Source organism: Vanessa tameamea, chromosome 2 (genome assembly GCF_037043105.1).
Source record: "Vanessa tameamea isolate UH-Manoa-2023 chromosome 2, ilVanTame1 primary haplotype, whole genome shotgun sequence".
Lineage (NCBI taxonomy): Eukaryota > Metazoa > Arthropoda > Insecta > Lepidoptera > Nymphalidae > Vanessa > Vanessa tameamea.
Window position 1 is genome coordinate 2,399,480 of NC_087310.1, and position 22,035 is coordinate 2,421,514.

General features: G+C 30.0%; 3 protein-coding genes across 3 annotated transcripts in view; 2 read left to right on the top strand and 1 right to left on the bottom strand.

Moving 5' to 3' along the window:
* LOC113398275 (septin-7) overlaps window positions 1-22,035 on the top strand; it is a 477,393-nt gene that overhangs the window by 308,798 nt on the left and 146,560 nt on the right. The window lies entirely within an intron of this gene.
* On the bottom strand, window positions 3,038-7,905 carry LOC113404390 (guanylate kinase). Its single transcript, XM_026645263.2, has 5 exons — window positions 7,688-7,905; window positions 7,344-7,611; window positions 6,566-6,789; window positions 4,964-5,071; window positions 3,038-3,245 (listed from the first exon to the last, which is right to left on the bottom strand). Exons 2-5 carry the CDS (start codon window positions 7,598-7,600, stop codon window positions 3,223-3,225), a joined length of 612 nt encoding a protein of 203 aa, XP_026501048.1. The 5' UTR covers window positions 7,601-7,611; window positions 7,688-7,905; the 3' UTR covers window positions 3,038-3,222.
* LOC113404387 (G2/mitotic-specific cyclin-B) lies at window positions 8,726-16,926 on the top strand. Its single transcript, XM_026645260.2, has 7 exons — window positions 8,726-8,961; window positions 9,039-9,238; window positions 9,452-9,587; window positions 10,520-10,924; window positions 11,212-11,334; window positions 11,639-11,859; window positions 15,728-16,926. The coding sequence occupies exons 1-7, from the start codon at window positions 8,932-8,934 to the stop codon at window positions 16,107-16,109; spliced, it is 1,497 nt and encodes a 498-aa protein (XP_026501045.2). The 5' UTR covers window positions 8,726-8,931; the 3' UTR covers window positions 16,110-16,926.

Below are 22,035 nucleotides of genomic sequence, written 5' to 3' on the forward strand. Positions count from 1 at the left end.
TGAAATAAAAGTCAACTTTTCTACAACATATATTTCACACAGATTAAGTAAATAAATACATTAATCAATTATTATATTTTCAATTCTATTTAGCAGTTAATAACAAATAAAGCAAATAATCACAATTTTGCAATAATTGATGGAATGGTTTAGAATTAACAAAGAAAATATTTATAAAAAGAAATTTCATATTGTAAAATCACAAATATTATACGCGAAGACAATGACAACGAGTTAAATTATAAGTACTATTTTGAAACAAAGTGTTCTTTCGTTGGTGAAATATTATAAAAAAAAAGTCAGTTATATTTAGGAATCAATAATCTTCCTTTTTTATTTTCATCGGCGCAGTAATACCAAGCTCCTTCGATCTAAACAATGGATCAAATTATTTTTTAAATACAATATTAGTAGTTTTATTATAAAATGATATTACTTGTACACGACTACATACATTATATATAAAATAAAACTATTGTCCACTAGTAACGCATATGTAAGTGACCTTCGTGTAAAAATAATAACCACATTTGTTTTATGAGCTAATTTCACGTTGCCTAGCGTGTTCGCGTCCTACGCTTAGCGTACGCGCCCGAATAATGCACCAATGCAACTAACACGGTTATAAGTTTTCGTTAGTTTAGGGAGTCAAACGACAAATATATATATATATATATATAATATGTATTGACCGTCCTGGCACCATGACGTCTTTTTACTGATTATGTGAATGCGAATACTGCACTCAGCCTTCGAAATTGTGTCGAATCGGGCCTTAGCCCGTGACTCCGTCGCTCGCGAGACGACTCAACATAGACTAGTATTATACTGCTCTTGCATTCATTATTTTGAAAAGATGAAAATATATATTTATGTAATGTGTAAGCGTGGATAGTGTAAAGCTTGTAAATACGACGACTACTGTGTCAAACATCGCGAACACGCCAAGCCAAGCAAATTACCGCCATCATATTAATAAATACTATAAACACTACATAAATATTACGATTTTAAAAATTCATAATTTTATCAAAACTTTTTGAAACTATTTGGTCATAAACGCTAATTTCAAAATAAAATGTTACTAGAACTATATATTTTTTTTAGTTATAAATTATTATGTAATAGAAACAGGTTTAATTTTCTACCTTAATATCTAACAGTATATAATTTGGCACTGATTTAACAAATGAAAATAGTTTTGTAAAGGAATGTTATTTAGTTTGTTTATTTCAATTATTGAATAAGTATAATATAATGTTACCTTAACAAAACAATTACATGGATGTGTAATAAAATAACATATGAACAAAAATATAGTACAAATCTTATACTCCATAATATTGTGACAACTTTACAATATTTAAAAAGCTAAATAAATTTTATTAATTACGAGAAATGCATCGCTTTTTGAAATAAAAAATGCATAAGAAAATTACTTAATATTATTATTAAAATAAATCTACAATTAAAATAGTTTTAAACCATTTTAAATTAAAATTTAATAAGTATGGTGCCTCTAAATATGATGTACATACACATACGACAAGCATTTTACAACATTTACTAGTGATTCATTTAATGAATTGATTAATTATATTGGACACCAATCTACACTAAATCTACTCGAACATTATATGAATACTAGATAATTCAATCAAAATACAATATCAATTTAATTGTTAGTTTTTAAATGTTATTTCAATGTATGACTATGTGATGTTAATCTGTAGAATTATCACTGTGTGACTTCAAGAGGCAGTATTCGGTTGTGACAAGAATTCACACAACCATATATTAAAAATATTATAATGAATTGTTAAACGCAAATGTCTAGCAAAGACAACATGAAATGGTAACTTATAATTCATAAAATAATTTAAAGATTATTATGCTGAAAATATTGCAGTTTTCATATTCTCGAAATAAATTTTAAAAAAAAGGTGAGACATCACTATATAAATATTTTTCACAAATGTATACATTAAAAATGGAGACCAAAAAGTATATAGTTATGCTTTATTTTTATTTTTTTTTATAAAGTAGAGCTATTAGTTAGACCAACTGAGAGACATGTTATCCTTTACTATAACCGATCTTGGTTATAAATTTTGATAAAACTTTATATCTTCCCTGTAATTTTTAAGGTATTTTAAATACTGTAGTTAGACTGTTATGTAACAATTTATATTATCACTGACAAAATCACTGTATTGAATAATTTAATCTATGTTACAGTATAAGGCATATGTCACTCTTTTGTACTATGAAATAATTTTTCTATGTCATAAAATTGGGGCTTTTAATTATAGGAATACGCATATCCGAATATACTTCAATAGTCTCGAGTCAGTATTTATATACATGTCATTTATTAAATATCTGTTTCGGTAAACATTAAAAATGGATACCTGTCAAAATTTAAAGTAATTACAAGAGAAATTGGCTACATACTTCTTAGAAGTATTATAATTATTATGCTAAGATATATCTTGGAAAATAATTTCCATTATAATTCACTATTTTCAGTAATACTTACACATTTAATGTGCATAATTCAAAGCCATAATTGTGAACCATTTAATCTTTGTTTTCATAAAAATGGGTCATATGTAATAAGTACTAACAATCTTCTAGATTTTTTATATCCCGTGTCAATAAAGAATAAATTTATAAATGGCAAATTTCATTACAAATTAAAAAAAGAAAACAAAATGTTCAAATTGTAATAAATATTAATTTGTATAATTTTCAATTATTAATTGAGTCAAATGTTGCCAATAACATTATTAAAATCATAAAAATGGCGCTGTAATTCATTCAACTCACTTTAGATAATTTGAGAAGAATTTAATTAGAAAAATGTATTTGCTGACCTTATACCTGATATTTATGTATTTTTCGCCATTTGTAAATATTTTCTTCAAGGTCACGCGTTATACATTATATAATTCAGATAAATAATGGATGCAATGTCATGCACTATTTATGCAAGATACAACTTTGAACCATTCACGTACAAAACATAAGACCCATTTATAGCATTGTGTTATATTAATGAGGCAGTGTGTTCATAAGTTAGATAAATAGAATTCATATAGTTTCCTATGTTAAGAAAAAATATTCAAACCACACATATGTCAACATAGAATAAACTCTTAGTAATGGCAAGGTAACAAACAAATCTTTGTTATTTTTTTTGTTGTTTTCAAGCATGCTCGCTCACTCCTGTGATGGATTGGATTCTGAAATAGAAGGGTCAGATTATGATATTAATTACTAAAGAAAATCCTTGCAATAAAACTCAAACAATTATTTCTAAATTTCAACAAGCTTTTATTTAAGTTCATGTCTCTTAGTAAGTAGTAATGTCTCAAGTAGTGTGTTGTGACTAAAGTTTTGACTAACTGCTCCTGTACTATTAGCAGGGCCGCCTGTTTCAAATGTATGACGAGAAACTACAATTTACACATTTTTTATACATACTTTCGATATTCATTTAAAAATACTTTACAAAAATGTCATTCCAAGACAATTCCGGAATTTCAATAATGGTAAGAGAGCCTACGACACTAAACCTAGTTCGATAAGACTACCAGATGATATATGTATGTGTATATGTTTTATTAGTCACGTCATTAATGGGGAAACACAAAACGGTGAAGCTTCAATGCAAAAAAATCATAAAAATATTTTTTTTTAATATATATATATATATATATATATATATATATATATATATATATATATAGGTAGGTAGATAGATATATAGGTAGGTAGGTAGATTATATATATATATATATATATATTATATACATACATATATATATAATCTACCTACCTCTACCTATATATCTATATAATCTGGTTATTAGTATGATAAGACTACCAAGTTTTGATTTTATATATATATCACAGTAGTCTTATTGAATAGGAATAGGTTTAGTGTTGTGTTTTCTTAGACTATAATATGTATAGAGTCACCTAATGCATTATAAAAATATTTATAAGGACAAACAGCATCCAAGTGATTTGGCAGATATTTTGCATATGTTTTGATGCTGATAATAATAAATTACTCAATACAAGATAGTATTAGGTATTTTATTAACAGTTTTTATTCAAATAGAAACTTGTTTTTAAAAGGTTTTATTTGGTGTTAATTATATATACAAACATCTAAATGACAAAAAATAAGTTATATTATTATAAATAAATCATAGTATTTTTATCATAAAATGTTCAACAAAGAACTTATCAAAAATATATTTTTTTTTTTTTAATTTTGTGAGAGAATAATATTTTTATAATCAGACTAAAAACATGTTACAAAAGAAAATTTCAATCAACAATTATATTTAATTTCAGCAGATTCTGACAGATTATGCTGTTTCGACATTTTCCTAACCCCTTAAAATGATGTGATATGATATTATACAAAAAAAATAACAAAAAGTAAATTTAGTACTGCATTAAAAACTTAAATCAAAAATTTTTCTCAATCGCCGGTTAGTTTGTTTATTTGAAGAAAGTTTATCTTTTGCATCAACAACTCTTATTCATTATAAACACAACCCATTGTAGTTCAAATTATTACGATATATTCTCTTTTTTTATTACATGGGTTTACGTTGTCCATGACTTTATATAACTTCATCTTTAATTTGAGATTATTATTATAATGTGTCTGCATTTTTTTATTATAATAATAATAAATCATTTATTTCAGATTATGTGTTAATTTTTTTAGTATCTATTTTCTTATACTTATCGAGTAGCATGACATATTTTCAATATTAGTGTGGAATTGCTACAATATATAGTATTCATGTGTGACTGCATTCACATGCCAGTATATTATTTATTGCAACATTTATTAAACAGATTTTTTATATGATTTTACAAACATTGGGATCAACTTTAAAAAAAATATAAACAAAATTGAACAAGCTCTTAAACAAACCTGGTTTGTCATCCTTCACATTCTTCACAACGAATTCCCGCAGTTCAGCATAAGCTTTAATCAGATTGTCATTAACAATAATAATATGGCAGTTTCTCGGGTCTTGACCTGAAATTGAAAAGTAATTTAAATTAGTAAACAATAACTACGATTCTAATAAAATAAAGTTTTTATAATATTAATATTTATTAATTATAGAGGGACTGATAAAATAATAGGACGACTTGATTGTAAGTTATCATATATTAATAATTCCTAACATCATCATCAAACTTAGGCACTAAGAAATAAGGTCCCTGTGCATGTCATTACACTGGCTCATTCACCCTAAGAACCGAAACAAGACGATACTTAGTAATGTTGTTTTGAGAAAAAATAAGTATCTACTCAGATGGGTTTGTATCATGCCCACTCATCAATCATTTTAAATATCCTAATCTAAGACATTCTTCCTAATAAACCTATGTATAGTATACATTTTTATTTTGATATTTAATTAAATTTTAAGCAATAGCCTTTATTCAAACATTTATGTATATCTATAACAATAATTTATTGTATTGCTTGTCAAATATTTGAATTGTTACTTAATATTTGAATTATACATTATACTTATAATATAGCATAAATAAATTGATTATAATCAATAACTATTTTTTCAGAATACATTTTATGCTCTTTGCTCCATTACACATATCAATTCAATAATGCAGTCTCATTTCACTCAGATTTTAATCTTGTCATAAACCAATAATAATTTTCTATGGCTTTTTTTATATAAGAAATCTACATGTACTGTTACATTTTACTGATTCTTCAGACTAATAAATACTCAATATTGTATACTCCATCATAACAATTTAAAAATTCATGTTGCTTAATACTTTATTTGTGTATTTATTTTGTTATATGATTAACTTAAAATGAAATAGTTTAAATTATATGATCAAATATAAAATTTGTATTAATATAATAGTCTTGCAGTAACAATTCAATATAAATACTCTATTTACATGAATGATATTTAAAAATAGAATAAGTGAAGGAAGATGTATCTTATGGCAGAGGAAAGAATAACGAAAAAAGTTAGGAGAGTTTAAAGAGATTGGGTCAAATGTAGCTAAAACACTGTTTTTGTATGCTTACATAATTATACTATAAACTCTTAAATAAGTTATAGTTTACAAAAACATTCTACACATGAAATCACTTACAATTATATTAATAAATTAAAAAAATGTATATTGCTATAGTTTTCAGATAAGAGTCCAGATTATTTTTAATCTTTGACCTACTTAAATAAGATGATGTCTGATAGATACTTTATTTTTATTTTATTATAGTAACAGATTATATGTAACTGAATATTATAGCATTTATTCTTCTAGTATAATTGTATTTTTTTCCTTGCCCTCATCATCTGATAGTTGCCAATCCCACACAATCAGTGGTTTTGCTGACTATGTTAACAAATTGGCAGTGCTGCACTACCACTAATACTGTGACTGCAAATTAATCAGGAGAATTACCCTTATATTAAAGTACTTTATAATCTGCAGTCGTACAAGCTAAATAAATTTGATATAATATTTTAAAACGCACCAAATTCAATCTCTTTACGGGCAACTTCCAATCGCTTCTTTAAAGCATCCTCTTGTTCAGTGTTACGAGCTCGTAAACGCCGTTCGAGTTCTTCAATAGAGGGTGGCATCACGAAAACCAGCAATGGCTCCAAGTCAGTGGTTTTTATTTGTTTCACACCTTCAATATCAATATCAAGTATGCAAGTTTTCCCAGTGCGGTGTACATCTTCTATAGCTCGTTTGCTAGAATTTAAAATATTAGATATTTATAAATATACCATGATTTTCAACTTTACAAAAGGATTGTTTCATAAAGGAAGGAGGAGGAAGATAATAGGATTTCAATATTGTATATTGTTTCAACTATATTCATGATAATATATGGTAACTTGTAACATCTGTTATCTGTATATGCAATATTTATAGAAGAAACGTAAGATTATAAACATTATTATTATTTGAAACTAAACAACAAACTAATTATTATTACATATGAATTGTGCAATGCAAATGTAAATTTATAGTAAGAATTGACACTAATTATACTCTATCCCTATATATTTGTTCCATGCTTCTTATAATTAAATTAAACGCGAATATTAACTTCTAATACGTAGTTGCTATAGTTTTTATATATTGAAATACAGTATGGTAAATAAATTTATAATGTAAACAAAATTACCATAAACAATGACTTGTCTTGATTTTAGGGAATTACATTGTTGGCCTTTTGCCTAAATTTTACACAACAAGCACATGGCTTATAGTTGTGAATTAAAAACAACTGATTTGCTCACCTTGTTCCATACATATTGCCACTGAATGTAGTCGTTTCTATAAATTCTCCCCTTTCAACAGCAGCAACCATCTCATCTTTAACTGTGAAATGATAATGAACACCGTCTTTTTCACCAGGTCGAGGTTTTCTCGTTGTATGCGACACGCTGAATCCAAATTTATCGGGAAATTCTTTGAGAAGGCGTTTCAGCAATGTACTTTTTCCTGATCCCGATGGTCCGCAAAAAACTAAAGGACGAATGCCTTTATGCACCATTATGTTAAATACTGTAATAACAATAAAATTTCTTTAGTGCATGCCGATTACAGGTTAACTATATTATTTATTTAAAAATATTGGTACATTTAATGAAGTACGTGGTTATATGCGTGGCAACTACTCTGTTTTATTTGATTTTTTTCAGTAATTGTAGTGCAAGAATCTTGATTCTATCGGGTATTTGTTACATTAAGAATAATGATAATTACACTTATAAGTTACACGCAAAATTTCGCGCACTCGGCACTGCAGATTTTTTGTATTTTTCAATATTTGACCATAGAGAAAAGATTCTATTATATCTATTCCAATTTCCATAAGTGTTTACACATTATTTATAATCTGAAATATCATGGTCAAATGTTTCAGGCTTATTTTCTAGTATTGTAATATTCGTAGATATGAAAATATGTTATATTTGTTTAAATGTGAGTTTATAATTAGTAGTTAATGATTTAACTATATATAATAATATGTATAGTTGTTATGTATAGTGTCACATCATTATGTGAATGTAAATTGATGCTATTAATGATTTCAATGATCAAGATTCTAAATCAGTATGCCAGTCAACCATTATGGATTTTTTTTTGAGTACATGTTAGTTATGTGAAAGATATTTAATAGAGAAAAATGCTAAATATTTTAAACATCTAAATAGAAAAACCAAAGTTATAAATTGAATCCAATGAAATATTTACTTTAATATTGAACGTTCGGTAATTTAATAAATAAATTTTAATATCTGTTGCTGGCTTTTCATTTATATCTTTTAGTCTCTTATTATAGAATCATAAAATATACATAACTTTAATTATTTTTCTAGTATTATATTAAATACATTTTTAATACTATAAAATATCTATGGTATATTTTCAGCTGTTTAACAGGAAAAACAGTAAGATAACTATTTATTAATATTACTTCCTGGTTCTTTTTACTTAATAAAATAAATATAAAATTAGAATATGTTTAATATAGAAATATTTATTTTATAAATACATTTCAATAGTTCGTTTTATATTTTTATCTTATCTTAATAAATTTTATGTTGACTCCGGTTACACCGTGGGAACCAATCACAGGCACAATAGTGTAGACTTCCTTTGACATAGTAAGAATTCGTCCGTTATTTTCAATCTGAACAAGCCAGAAGCAACTGAGGAGCCAGCAACCATCAATCTTGTAACTCTTAGCAAGTTTTGAAGATTTTTATAAGAGTCAGATAGTTAAAGAGTTGCAATTGCGTTTTTATTATTGTTTGATACGTGCTAATCCCAAATCGTAAATTGACTGTGGCTTTTCAGCCGCTTAGAAAAAATTGTGAAATGGAGATCCAGGTCAGAAGGCAACGTATGGTAAGTTTAAATTTCTTGATTCTTATAATAGTTTTTACTTTATGCAAGTGGTTGGCTTAATTATGTTTATCAAATAGGTGCAGATTCAGGACCAAGAAAATGTATATTCCAAAAAAATTAATGTTGTTATACCAACGAAACGGCAAGGTTTGGCTGTTCGGGGTGCTCTGGGAGAACTGAACACTAATGTACAAGTACAACGCGATGTAAATGTTGGCAAAGTAGCCGTAGCTGCAGCCGAATTTGAGAAGAAAGCTGTCCGTGGTATTGTAAGAAGGTAAGTGATAGATTCTTGATTATTAAAAATCTACCCACAACTTGTCTATCAATAATTTAAAATTTAATGAATACCACAGTTTTCAAGAGAATAATATTAAGGAACTACTAATCGAATATACATGTATTCTTTAAATTTTCTTAATAAAAACTGCTAGGTAGAATTTTATTATTTTTCTTATAGTTGCGTGTTATTTTAATTATACCTTTACAGTAACTACAGTCATGTGCAATCGAAAGTGAATACTGGGTTGGCTGTTAAAACAGTTATTCAGCCTTCTTCAAGACCCCCATTAAGACGCGAAGAAAGCACTGCGGGATTGGCTGCCCGTGCTGTTGTGAGGACCAGGGTGAGGATTATAAAATAAAACTTCATTAGGGATTTAAAACTTAAGTTACATTCATGTCATTATAAATATTTAAAACTCACTTGATGCTAGGCTATCTGGGTAGCCTTTGTGCAAGCCTATCTGGGTAGTTACCCATCACATATTCTACTGCCATACAGCAATAATCAGTAGTTCCAGATTGAATGTTGAGTGAGCTAGCGTAAGGCACAAGGGAGATAACTTCTTAGTTCCCCATATTGATATTTTAATTAATGGTTAATTGTTCTTAGGGTGCCAATGCTTATGGGTAATGATAACTATAATCAGGTGGTTCATTGACGGCCTGTTTAACAATTGGTTGGGGTTGGCTGTTTGGCATAAAAAAGTAGCCTTTGTAACAAAGAGTTGAAATTTGCTTCATAACAAAATCTGTTCGGTAGTTGAGCAAAGACAGGGTGAAAGAGCATCGGACAGTTACAGATCTACATTTGCATTTATAAAATTAGTATAGACTAATATAGACTAGTATAGACAATAAATAGCTTGATAATAATTTGTTTGTTGTCTTATATTTTGGCTAGAGAATTGGTATAAATAACTGAAAAATGGTTTGTGCCTGAAGCAGGGATTTATTGCCACATCTTTTATAAGTGATCAGTCCCAGATACATCACCATACATCTAAACTGTTGGTTTATATTTAAATTTTTACTTATAGTAGGTTTTTTTCTTTAAGCTTATTAATCTTCTCAGACATGTCTCGGCCTTTGGTTTATTTCGATTGAGTTTAGTAGTTAGACATTGTCTTGCTGAAATTTTAGATATTTTATGTTACTCGAAAATATAAATATAATTTTTTTTGATATTTAAAAGCTTGATAATTATTGTGTAACTAGTTTTGTATAATTCTGAAATTTTTGTGAACTAATTATAAGTTTTCTTTGATATTAACAGGCTGCCCTGAAAGATGTTCAAAATAAACCTCACTATGTAAAGGAATCAAACCCACTACAAGTTAAGAAAGTCACTCAGGATATCAAAAAGCCTTCTAAGTTGATTTCTCTTAAAGATAATGTTAAGGAAAGTAAAGGCTTGCTAAGATCAATCCCCAAAGAGCCTACAGAGTCTCTGGGTAAGCTTAAATTAGGTGAAAATGATGACAATGTATCATTGGGAAAGCAAGAAAATGTTGAAGTTAAAATACTTTCTCCACCGAAACTACCGGAGGACATTGAAGACATTGATGCCAGCGACAAAAACAGCCCCTTACTCATGTCAATTTATATCAAAGATATTTATAAATACTTAACACATCTGGAGGAAAAATATCCAATTGAAGAAGATCACTTAAGAAAGCAGGTTTGTATAATTTAAATTAAAATTAATTTCAATTTTATAGTATCCATATGGTACCTTCTCATCTTATCCCATATTGTACAGACAAACAGCAATTGAATACTGTTTGTTTGAAGTGTAATTAAGCTAGTGTTACAACAGACACGTGGTACAAATGTATGTAATGTGATGTAAGGAATGGTTAATCTTACCAACAGGTGGCTCATCAGCTGGCTCATCGGCTGGTTCATCAGCTTGTTTGTTTACTTTTAATGAGTTTGTCAATAATATTATTTTTCTTTTTATTTTAGTCTGTGATCACCGGTAAAATGAGGGCTACTTTGATAGACTGGCTGGCAGAGGTTCAGAGACAATTTTCGTTTGTGTTAGAAACATTCCATTTGACTGTTGGAATAATTGATCGTTATTTACAGGTAATCATTTACTTTTATATCTAATTTTTTTCTTTAGCAGTTTAGTAATAGTCTGGTTGTATAGTGTATATTAAAAAACGAATAATTTTGTCCATCTCATTATAACATTGATAATGATTTTTTTTTAATGTAAGTAATATTTTGATCTATAAATAACTAGTAAGTGAATATACAATAATAGTAACAAAATACAGAACATTTAGTCCTAAGAAATGTAACTTGTGGTTTTTGAATATTTGATTAATATAAAGTAAAAATTTGTTTTTCAATTCTAATGCCAAAATGCTACTTTTTTCATTTAAAGGTGGTGCCGAATGTGCAAAGGAACCAGTTGCAACTTGTAGGTGTAACAGCAATGTTTATTGCTAGTAAATATGAAGAGATCCATGTTCCGGATGTGAGTGATTTTGTCTATGTGACGGACAATGCATACTCAAAGTCTGATGTCTTCCAGTGTGAGAGGGAAATCATGTCGAAGCTTGGCTTCTGTCTTGCAAGACCTATACCTTTGAGCTTTTTGAGAAGGTAAGTAAATTTTTATTGATGTTAGATTTGTAAATTATATATTAATAATTTAAAGGGAACATGATAGAGATATTTATCAAGGAAAAGCAAATGTTATGTTTAAGCTGCATAATATAGTTAATTTTTCCTTGTTATTATGGTTGGTGCAGTCACATACCTGGTGCTAACGGTCGCATATACGGTTCTATTCTTTGAATATATTATTGTGATAAACGAGAGGTGTCATGGGACATCCGGTTGGAACGAAGTTGCTATTTATTGTGTATTAAATACATAACATGCTATTTATTCTCAAATTTTGTTAATTTATTATTAACAAAATTTGAGTATAAATAGTCATTTAAGAAATAAAATTGTTTAAATCTATACTAATATATAAAGCGGAAGAGTTTGTTTGTTTGTTTGTTTAAACGCGCTAATCTCAGGAACTACTGGTCCGATTTGAAAAATTCTTTTTTTGTTGAATAGTCCATTTATAGAGGAAGGCTTTAGGCTATATAACATTACGCTGCGACCAATAGGAGCGCAGCGACAGTGAGAAATGTTGCAAAAACGGGGAAAATTATTCATATTTATGGACTTTCGATGCGTGCGCAGCATAAACGTTTTAAGTTACTCAAAAAATGTGTATAAAAGATATATTCCTCTTTTAATAATAAAAAAAAAGTCCGTGACACTATATGTCTATTTGTTAAGAGTGTGCTAGCAGGCGGGGCGCGGCGGCGGATGAGGGGGAGGCGGGTCAGCCCCGCCGCCGCGCTCGCCACTCTCACCCGCGGTGTAGTTCTGCGAAGTAGCAATGCACATAACGACTTAAAAAAATTAACATTCTTAATAGTTAAATTATTTATCAAAATTAGGTTTTGTTATCAGCTTATTTGCTCATTATTTTTTATCGTTTAAAATCGATTACATTTAAATCATAATCTGCTGTAGTTTTAACTTACGATATAAGATAAATTTTCTATGAACATTCCTTCGTACTTTCCAAGTAAACAATTCAAACGTTTCACGGTATAAATAAGGTATAAAAATTACATTACACACGTAAAAAAGTTCAAAATGGCGAGCGATACTTTCACCGATGCAGATTAATCATCACTGAGAAAATAAATTATATAATAAACAAATAAGCAAATAGGTGAATATCGTTTAAAATGACTACACAAATAAATTAGTGGTTCAATATTTCAAGTAATTTCTATTACGTTCAAGCATATTCAACACGGTTGTACTATAATCACCTTATGAAATAATAACACCAAAGGAGAAACAATCTAAACTTCTTATTGTTCGGTTTGTTTATCTTATTACGTTTAAGTTAATATTGTTTGTTTTCAACCGACTTCAAAAAGGAGGAGGTTATCAATTCGTCTGTATTTTTTTTTTATATGTCTGTTACCTCATAACTTTTCACTGGATTTTGATAAATTTTTTTTGTTTGAAAGGTAGTGCTTCCCGTGGGGCCCCATTTTAATTTTATCCTGTTACGATGATGGTATCCTTATGAAAACGATATAAGTCTTAAATGTGCATTATGTATGTGCGCGATAAATAGGTGAATAACTCAAAATTGTGCCAGCCAATTTTAATGATTCTTTTTTTATTATAAAGGATATACTTCAAGGGTACTATGGTGAATGTTTGGTAAGGTTCTGAGCATAGGATCCATGACAAAGTAACGGTACGGAAGGGAACGGAACAATTCTAAGGAGCACGTTAGCGATACTCGGCCGAATCTTTTAGAAACAAAAATTTTGACAAAAAAAAACCAACTTCAAAAGAGAAAAAAAATAATATGCTCTAAAAAGTAAAAAATAATTGCTTATTATTCTACAACTTAATAATCAAGTAACTTATTCTACTTACCAATATGTAGGTACGTTCTGTGTTTCCACGCAAGGAGATAAGTATGTACCTACCCACTTTAAATCTAACTTAACACAAACCTATGAATAACAAACAATGATCACAATATTTTTTAGATTTATACTATGTAAAATGAAATTAAAAATATTTAGACAATTTAAAAGTCAGCAAAGTTATTACGATAATATATTATAGTTAAAATTATTGTTATTTATGGAGGCGGTGTCAGCCAAGGTAGGTTTGTAAATATATGATATACTCCAAATTTGTAAATCTGGTCTATCGATAAATACACTTCTTCTTGATGTTTTTTTAAACCCTATACGTACATAGTGGTCCTATATAATGACAGAAAATTGGAATCAAAATTGAGTGTTTAAGCAAACATGTCTACCGTCAGGTATTACAATTCATGAACTTTTCTCCTAATCCAAGACAAAGAAAAGTCATTCAGATTTACTATTACATTTCCTGTTGAACGTTTTGTTTGTTTTGGCAGAGTATGAATTTTGTTTGTGATTTATTTATTTACAATTGACTTTTTCTTTTGTCTTACATCCAGATGTCGATACACCTGCATCGAATTGTTAACAAAAAAAATATTCCCAATCGTACACTATTGTACAATATTTCTTTTATGTTTAAGAAAAGGGTTGTCATAATTGACCGTATAACAATAAGCAATAAAAACACAGATGTTGGTAATTTATTTAGACAAACTTTACCGGTAATTTTAAGAGGAACTAGAGCAGACATTGTAAGGTCTTGCCTTAAAAGTTCACCGTTATGGAAATTTGTCCATACCTTAAAACTATCTACGAATATGAGAGCACATTTGGGGGGAGGAAGTACAAATTTTCCTTCAAAGTTACTTTTAATAGGAGATGGAAAAGTACCTCATTCTGAAAATAAAATTGAAATTGATCGCGATTTAGGAGAAAAAGTGACTAGCATAGAGGATTTAATATCAAAAGTTTACCCTAATATCGTCGAAATAGAAAATAAAGATTACCAATGGATGTGTCAAAGGGCAATATTGGCGGCGAGAAATAGTAGCGTTGACGAAATTAACGACCTAATTTTAACCAAACTTCCAGGCGATATAACTACCTACACATCTATTGATAATGTAATGGATCAAGAAGATGCTGACCATTACCCACAAGAGTTTCTCAATTCTTTAAACCCGAGCGGCCTTCCACCACATTCCCTGAAGTTAAAAATAGGTGCTGCGATAATTTTACTCAGAAATCTTAAACCACCAAATTTATGTAACGGGACTCGCCTTCAAGTAAAATTCCTTCGCAATAACGTGATCGTTGCAACAGTTTTGACTGGTCCGGCAGTTGGTCAAACAGTGCTTATACCTCTCATCCCAATGATTCCAAATGATTTACCTTTTAATTTTAAAAGAATTCAATTTCCCATTAAGTTATCTTTTGCCGTAACCATTAATAAATCACAGGGCCAAACATTTAAACACGTAGGAATCGATTTACGTCAAGACTGCTTTTCACACGGCCAACTATATGTCGCGTTGTCAAGATCGGGTTGCGGGCAAAATCAGTATGTTCTTCTACCACAAGAAAATAAAACTAAAAATATAATCTACGCTGAAGTACTGTAAAACATATTATTAAATCTTATTGACGATTATAATAACAAAAACCAACGTGAGCAATCAAAATCGTTTGAATCATGATAGTGTTTCCGACAACTACGCGAACGAAGTCGCGGGCACAGCTAGTTTGTATTAAAACAATACCAAAAAATAAGTTGAAATAAGAACAAAGAGAAAGATATGTTGCCCGGACGAGGCATAACGCCTTTGCCTTGCCTTTTTGAAATGAAAATTTCTCTTGTTCACTTTACTGTAAGCCGTGCAAAAGAACTTTGTTCAAAAAATAATTGGTTTGTTTTAGTTACGAGTGATTGATTTTGTGGAGTTCACTTTACTCATAGAAGATGTTCAGTGTGTTATATTTCGATTTCATTTCAGATTCGTGAAAGCCGCGCACGGTACATCCAAAAATCACCACTTGGCCAAGTACTTCGTTGATCTCAGTCTCGTGGAGTACTCCATGGCTCATTACAGGCCGTCAGAATTAGCCGCTTCCGCGATTTGCCTCTCGTTGTACCTGCTTTCTAGTAAAAAACTATCCGAAGTCTGGACACCTACATTATCGTATTACTCTGGTTATAGTTTAGAGCACATTGTTCCCATTATGGTAAAGATAGCTAAAATTGTAATAAGTGTTGAGAATTCGAAACATAAAGCAGTGTACAACATGTATTCAGACACGACGGTTGCGAAGGTGTCCAGCCTGCCTCAGTTGAAAGGAGACGCGATATACGAGTTAACTAAGATCACTTCATGTTAACGTTGGAAGTTTTGTACACGGTTATGAGTTGTGTGTCTTGAATGTGGTATTAATAATTATTTATAATCAATAATTATGGACTGAGTTTTTGATGTAAGGTTTCTTATAGGTACCTGTTTGTTTGATTAGGATTAATTTTAACTTTTAGACGTAGTTGTATGACTGTGAGATTTCTTTGAATGTTATTGACAATTTTTATTTATATATGTATTATGAACATACAACGTTTGAGACATATTTTTTAGAGTTTGAAAATTATCTGGCATTTTAGTGGGCTTACACGAACTTGCAGGAAAAATCCACTATATATATATTTTTAAAGTTATATACCTGTTTTCTTTATCGACATCAATGATCTGTATGTATTATATATTATTTGTGTAGTTTGCGTCTGTGGGCCCAATATATTATTTTAGATTAATTTATTTGTAATATAAAACTGTTGTATTGCTTATTTCGGACGAGATTTTATAAATCTCAGTTTCAAATTAAAACGTGAATAAGTTATATTCAAAGTTGTCTTGATTTTAATGTTAATATAATGATTGTATTAAAAGCTTCGATGCCGTATATTATTTTGAAGTTCATTGCTTGAATATTTGGAACAGCTTAGAATAAAAATATTCTATTAATACTATTTAGTGACAATGGACCAAAACATTTGACTATATTTGACTCGGAATAATGTAAGCCAAGTTTTAATTGTTTAGATAGATATTTTTAATAATGTAATTTGATAAACCTGTGATTAGATTTATTATCCTGTAATTTGTTGAAAATAAAATGTTTGTAATAATAAAAGTATTTAATTCAAAGACTTATCGATTATTAATTTACATAAATTAAATATTCATCTTAATGCTTATATTATTCATAAATTATTCCTACGATATTATTTTCTTTAAAGTACCAAACGGTCTGCCTTATAAATAATAGCGTTGGATGTCGGCATCTTCGATTTCTGTATCCGAATCCAAAATAACTACTCTTAAACGATATGAATTCGACGCCGCCGATCCGCAGGTTCAGTCAGCACTAAAGAAAATACGAGATAATATGTATTTACGTAATAATGCAATGCAAATACACTGACTCTTAAACCGCATCTATGTTCAAGACGCATTTGAAATAAGCATATCCTTAAGTGTATGTAAACTATAAAGGATCATTCACTTTTTGAACGAAAACGATGTAACAAAAACTGGTTTTAATTGGTTTATTTAAAAAATATATATAGGTATATAAATACTTTTAAAACACTAAAATGACGATTCAAAAGTACTTTTATGAGCCTACTTGAATAAAGAATATTTTCATTTTTTAAATCTCAAACGACTGTTTGTGAGCTGTAGATAGCTTTGGATAATTTACTGCTTTAAAAGGGGTGATTGCCGTTTCCTTAAGACTCCATCGTGTTCGGGCACTCACGCTTACTCCACGCACTTCATTCTGCATTGTTTTGATGTTTACTGACTTAGGAAACGATTTCGTAGCGTTGTTAGTCGAAACAATATCGGTCGTCACGACGGGTGGTTGCTCGAGTTGCCGGTACCGGGTCGCCTCTCCTGTAAGAACCTGTGTCAACAAACCTTAGGTATACTCTAGAAAGCGTAGATTGGTTTTAATTAAAATTTCTAGCAATCGTCGAAACTTTTGTTAGGTTTAAAATACTGATCAATACTATTGGTAACAATAATTTATATAGTAAAAGAAAAATCAATTTTATTTTTTATTTCAGTTCTATTATTTTTTAATGATAATAGTCAGTTTTGACATTCCTTTAGTTTTGCATACTTATCAAAAATATTAATTCGAAAATAAATCTGAAGTTTGATGGAGTTTATGAGTCCGTCAGTATAGATATAATATCGTAGGTGTTGTTGATATAGGTAGGCGGACGAGCAAATTGACCACCTGATAGTAAGTAGTCACTACCATCCACAGACAATGTGCTATAAAATTGGGAGCTAAGATGTTATGTCCTGAAGGTACACTGGATCATTCACCCTTCAAACCGGAACACAAAAATATTGAGTACTGCTGTTTGGCGGTAGAATGTCTGATGAGTGGATGGTACTTCCCGACGGGCTTACACAAAGACTTACCACCAAGTAAACTGACTGATACACAAAGATTGTTTTACGGATGGATGTGCTATGATGATTTAAAACTTACATTAAACAGAAGATTGTCGACAATTAGTGTCACCAGAATAGTAGTCCCTATTTTGATAGCCCCTTCGAAGTGTCTCCTGAAGGTAGCTACTGCACTCTAGGTTGGCTCGTAACTAGCGAACTCATCAAAAATTAACAGCACAGCCTGTTATCTACATTGTGTAAGTAGTCATAACCTAGCCAAGTATGTGAACTGAAAATAATTATATTATTTGATCTTTAAAATTCACAAGATTCTAGTGTTCTCTCTTGAAATGTCTTTTAGTCTTATTTTATTCTTTCCTGGTTCTTCTCAGGTCGGAGGCGTTTCTTTCCGAATCGGTGGTGGTAGTTTTTTCTTTTGTTGACTAACCTGTATACGGAATGTTAACCCTATTTCTTCCCTTAGGCGTAAAATATCCAGAAACACTCAAATAAGTAACTACTCCTTTTAAATCAGTATCCCAAAAATAAAGTTTCATGTTTCTAACTTAAAAAATTCCATACGAACGTTCAACCCCTATTTCACCCATTTAGGGGTAGAATATCCGTAATTTCGTCCTGAGTGGGTGTCATAATATGTTAGTTTATAGGTGTACAGCCTAAAATATAAGTTTTATGCTTCTAGTTTTAAAAATTCTAAACATGACAATACTTTCGACAACTTACACCTTTCATCCCCCTTTTCAACCCTTTACAGATTTTTTTTCCAAATAAAAAGTAGCCTATGTCCTTTCCCAGGCTCTAGACTATTTGTGTACCAAATTTCATTTAAATCGGTCCAGTAGTTTTGGCGTGAAAGCGAGACAGACAGTCAGACAGACAAAATTACTTTCGCATTTATAATATTAGTATGGAAGTATGGATTGTTATTTCAATCGCTATAGAGCTCCGATAATAACCGCGTCCGATCGCTGCTAAATTCAAAGTGCTATAAGGAGAAACGCGGTTTTTTTTTGTATCTTGTTTGAAGTAGTGTTGTTGGCCCTACTGGCCTTTACAGCGTCACCGAACGTTGGGGCGAGTGTTAAAACTCTGCCTTAAGGTGAACCCTTTTGGGCTCGAGAGTGACGTTCGTCCTGAGGGTGTCTCCTATGAGATCGCACCTCGGTTCAGAACGTAGTTGGTGGGGAACGGAGAATTGCGGCCTCCGACTCGTACGCTACTCCGTCCGACGGCTACGTTCCGCAATTTTTAAATCTGTAATATCTTCGAATTTATTCATTTAAATCATATGCTGTAAAGTGCCATTTAGATCAATATTAAATCAACAATATATTTAAGGTATTTCATTGGATAAGGATTAAGGCTGTATAGGTTAAAATCGCTTCGAAAAGTAAAAAATAAATAACAAAAAAATGTTATTGTGGGTTATCACTTACAGATAGACACGTACCATCGCGGACTTTTATGTAGACATTTTTGAGATGAACAATTCTGTAGTACATTATTTTGATCTATCTCATAGTGTTCAGCCAGCGTTTGCAATATATGCGCAAAAAATGTGTCTTTTAACGACATCACATTAAAAACCTCTAAAATTACCAGCGTTTATCTACTATATTGTCCACGTATTATACATACAAAATCATTCTCTTTAAATCACTCTATCTATTAAAAAACGTCATCAAAATCCGTTGCATAATTTTAAAGATTTAAGCATAGACAGGAAAAAACAGTCGGCGGGAAGCAATTTTGTTTTATACCTACTATGTAGTGATAACAAATTGGTACAACGTACACAGTTCTCACTCATTAGGAAATACAAACCGCTATATCCCTGCGTTTTAAAACTGTAATATCTTCGAAAATATTCATTTAAATTACATGCTGTAAAGGGCCATATTGATCTATATTGAATGCACAATTTATTTAAGGTACCTAATTGGATAAGGATTAATTTTATATTGCTTAAAATCGCTTCGAAAATAAGCCATTATTTCTCGGAAAAAGTCGGCGATAAAAAATGTTTATTGTGGTTTATCTTTAACAGATAGACATATACCATCACGGACTTTGTAGACATTTTTGAGGTGTACAATTCTGTACTACATTATTTTGATCTATCTAGTAGGGTTCAGCCAGCGTTTACAATGTAAGCGCAAAAAGTGTATAAATTTACGACATCACATTAGAAACTTTTAAAATTATCACTGTTACTTAACTATATTGTCTATGTATTATATACAAAAACATTCCTCTCGAATCACTCTATCTATTAAAAAAAACCGCATCAAAATCCGTTGCGTAGTTTTAAAGTTTTAAGCATACAAAGGGACATAGAGACAGAGAAAGCGACGTTGTTTTATATTATGTAAAGATATTACATTTGTTTTTATAAATTAATTCTCTGGAGATGAAAGTGGGTTAACAATTTATTAATATAAATGTAAAAAATCGAATAAAAACATTTCCCAACCAATCAAACCGATATTACAAATAAAATTGTTTATTTATTCGATTAATTTTGACGTTTCAACTACTGTAACTATTTTCGTTAAAGTCATAGTGTCGTCAGCCATTAATAACGTATGGAGCTTGAATATTTTTTTATCACGATAAATGAATACATTCCCACGGGATGCATAACCAATTAATTGGATTTGTTCATATCCATCCAACAAATCAGAGATTTGGCGACTGTGTATAATTTTTGTTATATATCACATGTACAAACAGTGAATTGCTTACTTTGTTATTAACCAGTTTTCCACCTCGTATAGACTAAATAAAAAAGGTTTTGTCCATACAATTTTTTTGAAACAATGGAATATTAACTTATATTATTACAAAATGCCTGTGGAGCAAAGTCATTTGACCGATAATTTTGACAGATTTTTTATGTTATCTTTGTTTATATCTTTGCCCACTATGGATCTGAAAAAGTCGTCTATTTTTTATTTATTTTGTGTATATAACATGATGTGTTAGCGGATTATTAATTATTTTCTTATCGAATATAATATAATAGGTTGATGTAAATTAAATGAAAAAAATAAATCAAATAATATAAGGCTCTAAACCAGTATAGTCACTTGTTTCTCTAAATAACACAATTACATTTAAGCAGTCTATTCAAATCGGCGTTTGGATAGTTAATATAAAAACTACAACACTTATTTACGACTCTAAGCTAAACAATAACATATTATTTAAAACGAAACAACAAAAACTCGACTCTATACATTTTCATAGTTTTGTTTTTTGGGTGGCCAATCGGAAAAGTAATACATAAACAAACCTTATATTTACTTATTCCATGCGATCTGCTAATAGCTCAGCTATACTGTGCACTACTAACAGTTTTTAATTAATATACCTTTTATCTTGACTTATAATACAACACTATTTCATTTAACTGCTTATATCCATTTAAATTTATCTTCCAAAGTTCCGATAACTGCTTCTTCGACAGTAAAAACTCTATTTCTTAGAATTTCCATAATGATTATCATATATAATTCAAGTGCTCGAATTATATTAATATCGCTTGGTGGACTCAACTGAGGAGTTTTGCTGAGTTGAAGTTGCTGTTTTGTGGAGGAATTGCTGCCTGTCCAGTGCTGCTGCCGCCGCTTCTGCTGCTGCTGCTGTCGTTGACTGCCGCTTTGCACTGCTTTTGTTCTTGCATTGAAACAACAGTTTCATTTCATTTCTGGACGCTGCGTTCAGGGTTTGCACTATCCTGCTCATTCTTTTTAATTCGAAATGTTAAACGAACGTCAACTCATACTAAGTAGTACTCATCTCGTTTTGTTTGTCTTCTTAATCCC

Coding starts and splice junctions, on each gene's coding strand:
- LOC113404390 (XM_026645263.2), bottom strand. CDS start 7,600: ATGGTGCATAAAGGCATTCGTCCTTTAGTTTTTTGCGGACCATCGGGA. Junction 6,790..7,343: donor GGCAATATGTATGGAACAAG/GTGAGCAAATCA, acceptor TTTAAATTCTAG/CAAACGAGCTATAGAAGATG. Junction 3,246..4,963: donor TGTGAAGGATGACAAACCAG/GTTTGTTTAAGA, acceptor CTTCTATTTCAG/AATCCAATCCATCACAGGAG.
- LOC113404387 (XM_026645260.2), top strand. CDS start 8,932: ATGGAGATCCAGGTCAGAAGGCAACGTATG. Junction 9,239..9,451: donor GTCCGTGGTATTGTAAGAAG/GTAAGTGATAGA, acceptor ATACCTTTACAG/TAACTACAGTCATGTGCAAT. Junction 9,588..10,519: donor GTGCTGTTGTGAGGACCAGG/GTGAGGATTATA, acceptor TGATATTAACAG/GCTGCCCTGAAAGATGTTCA.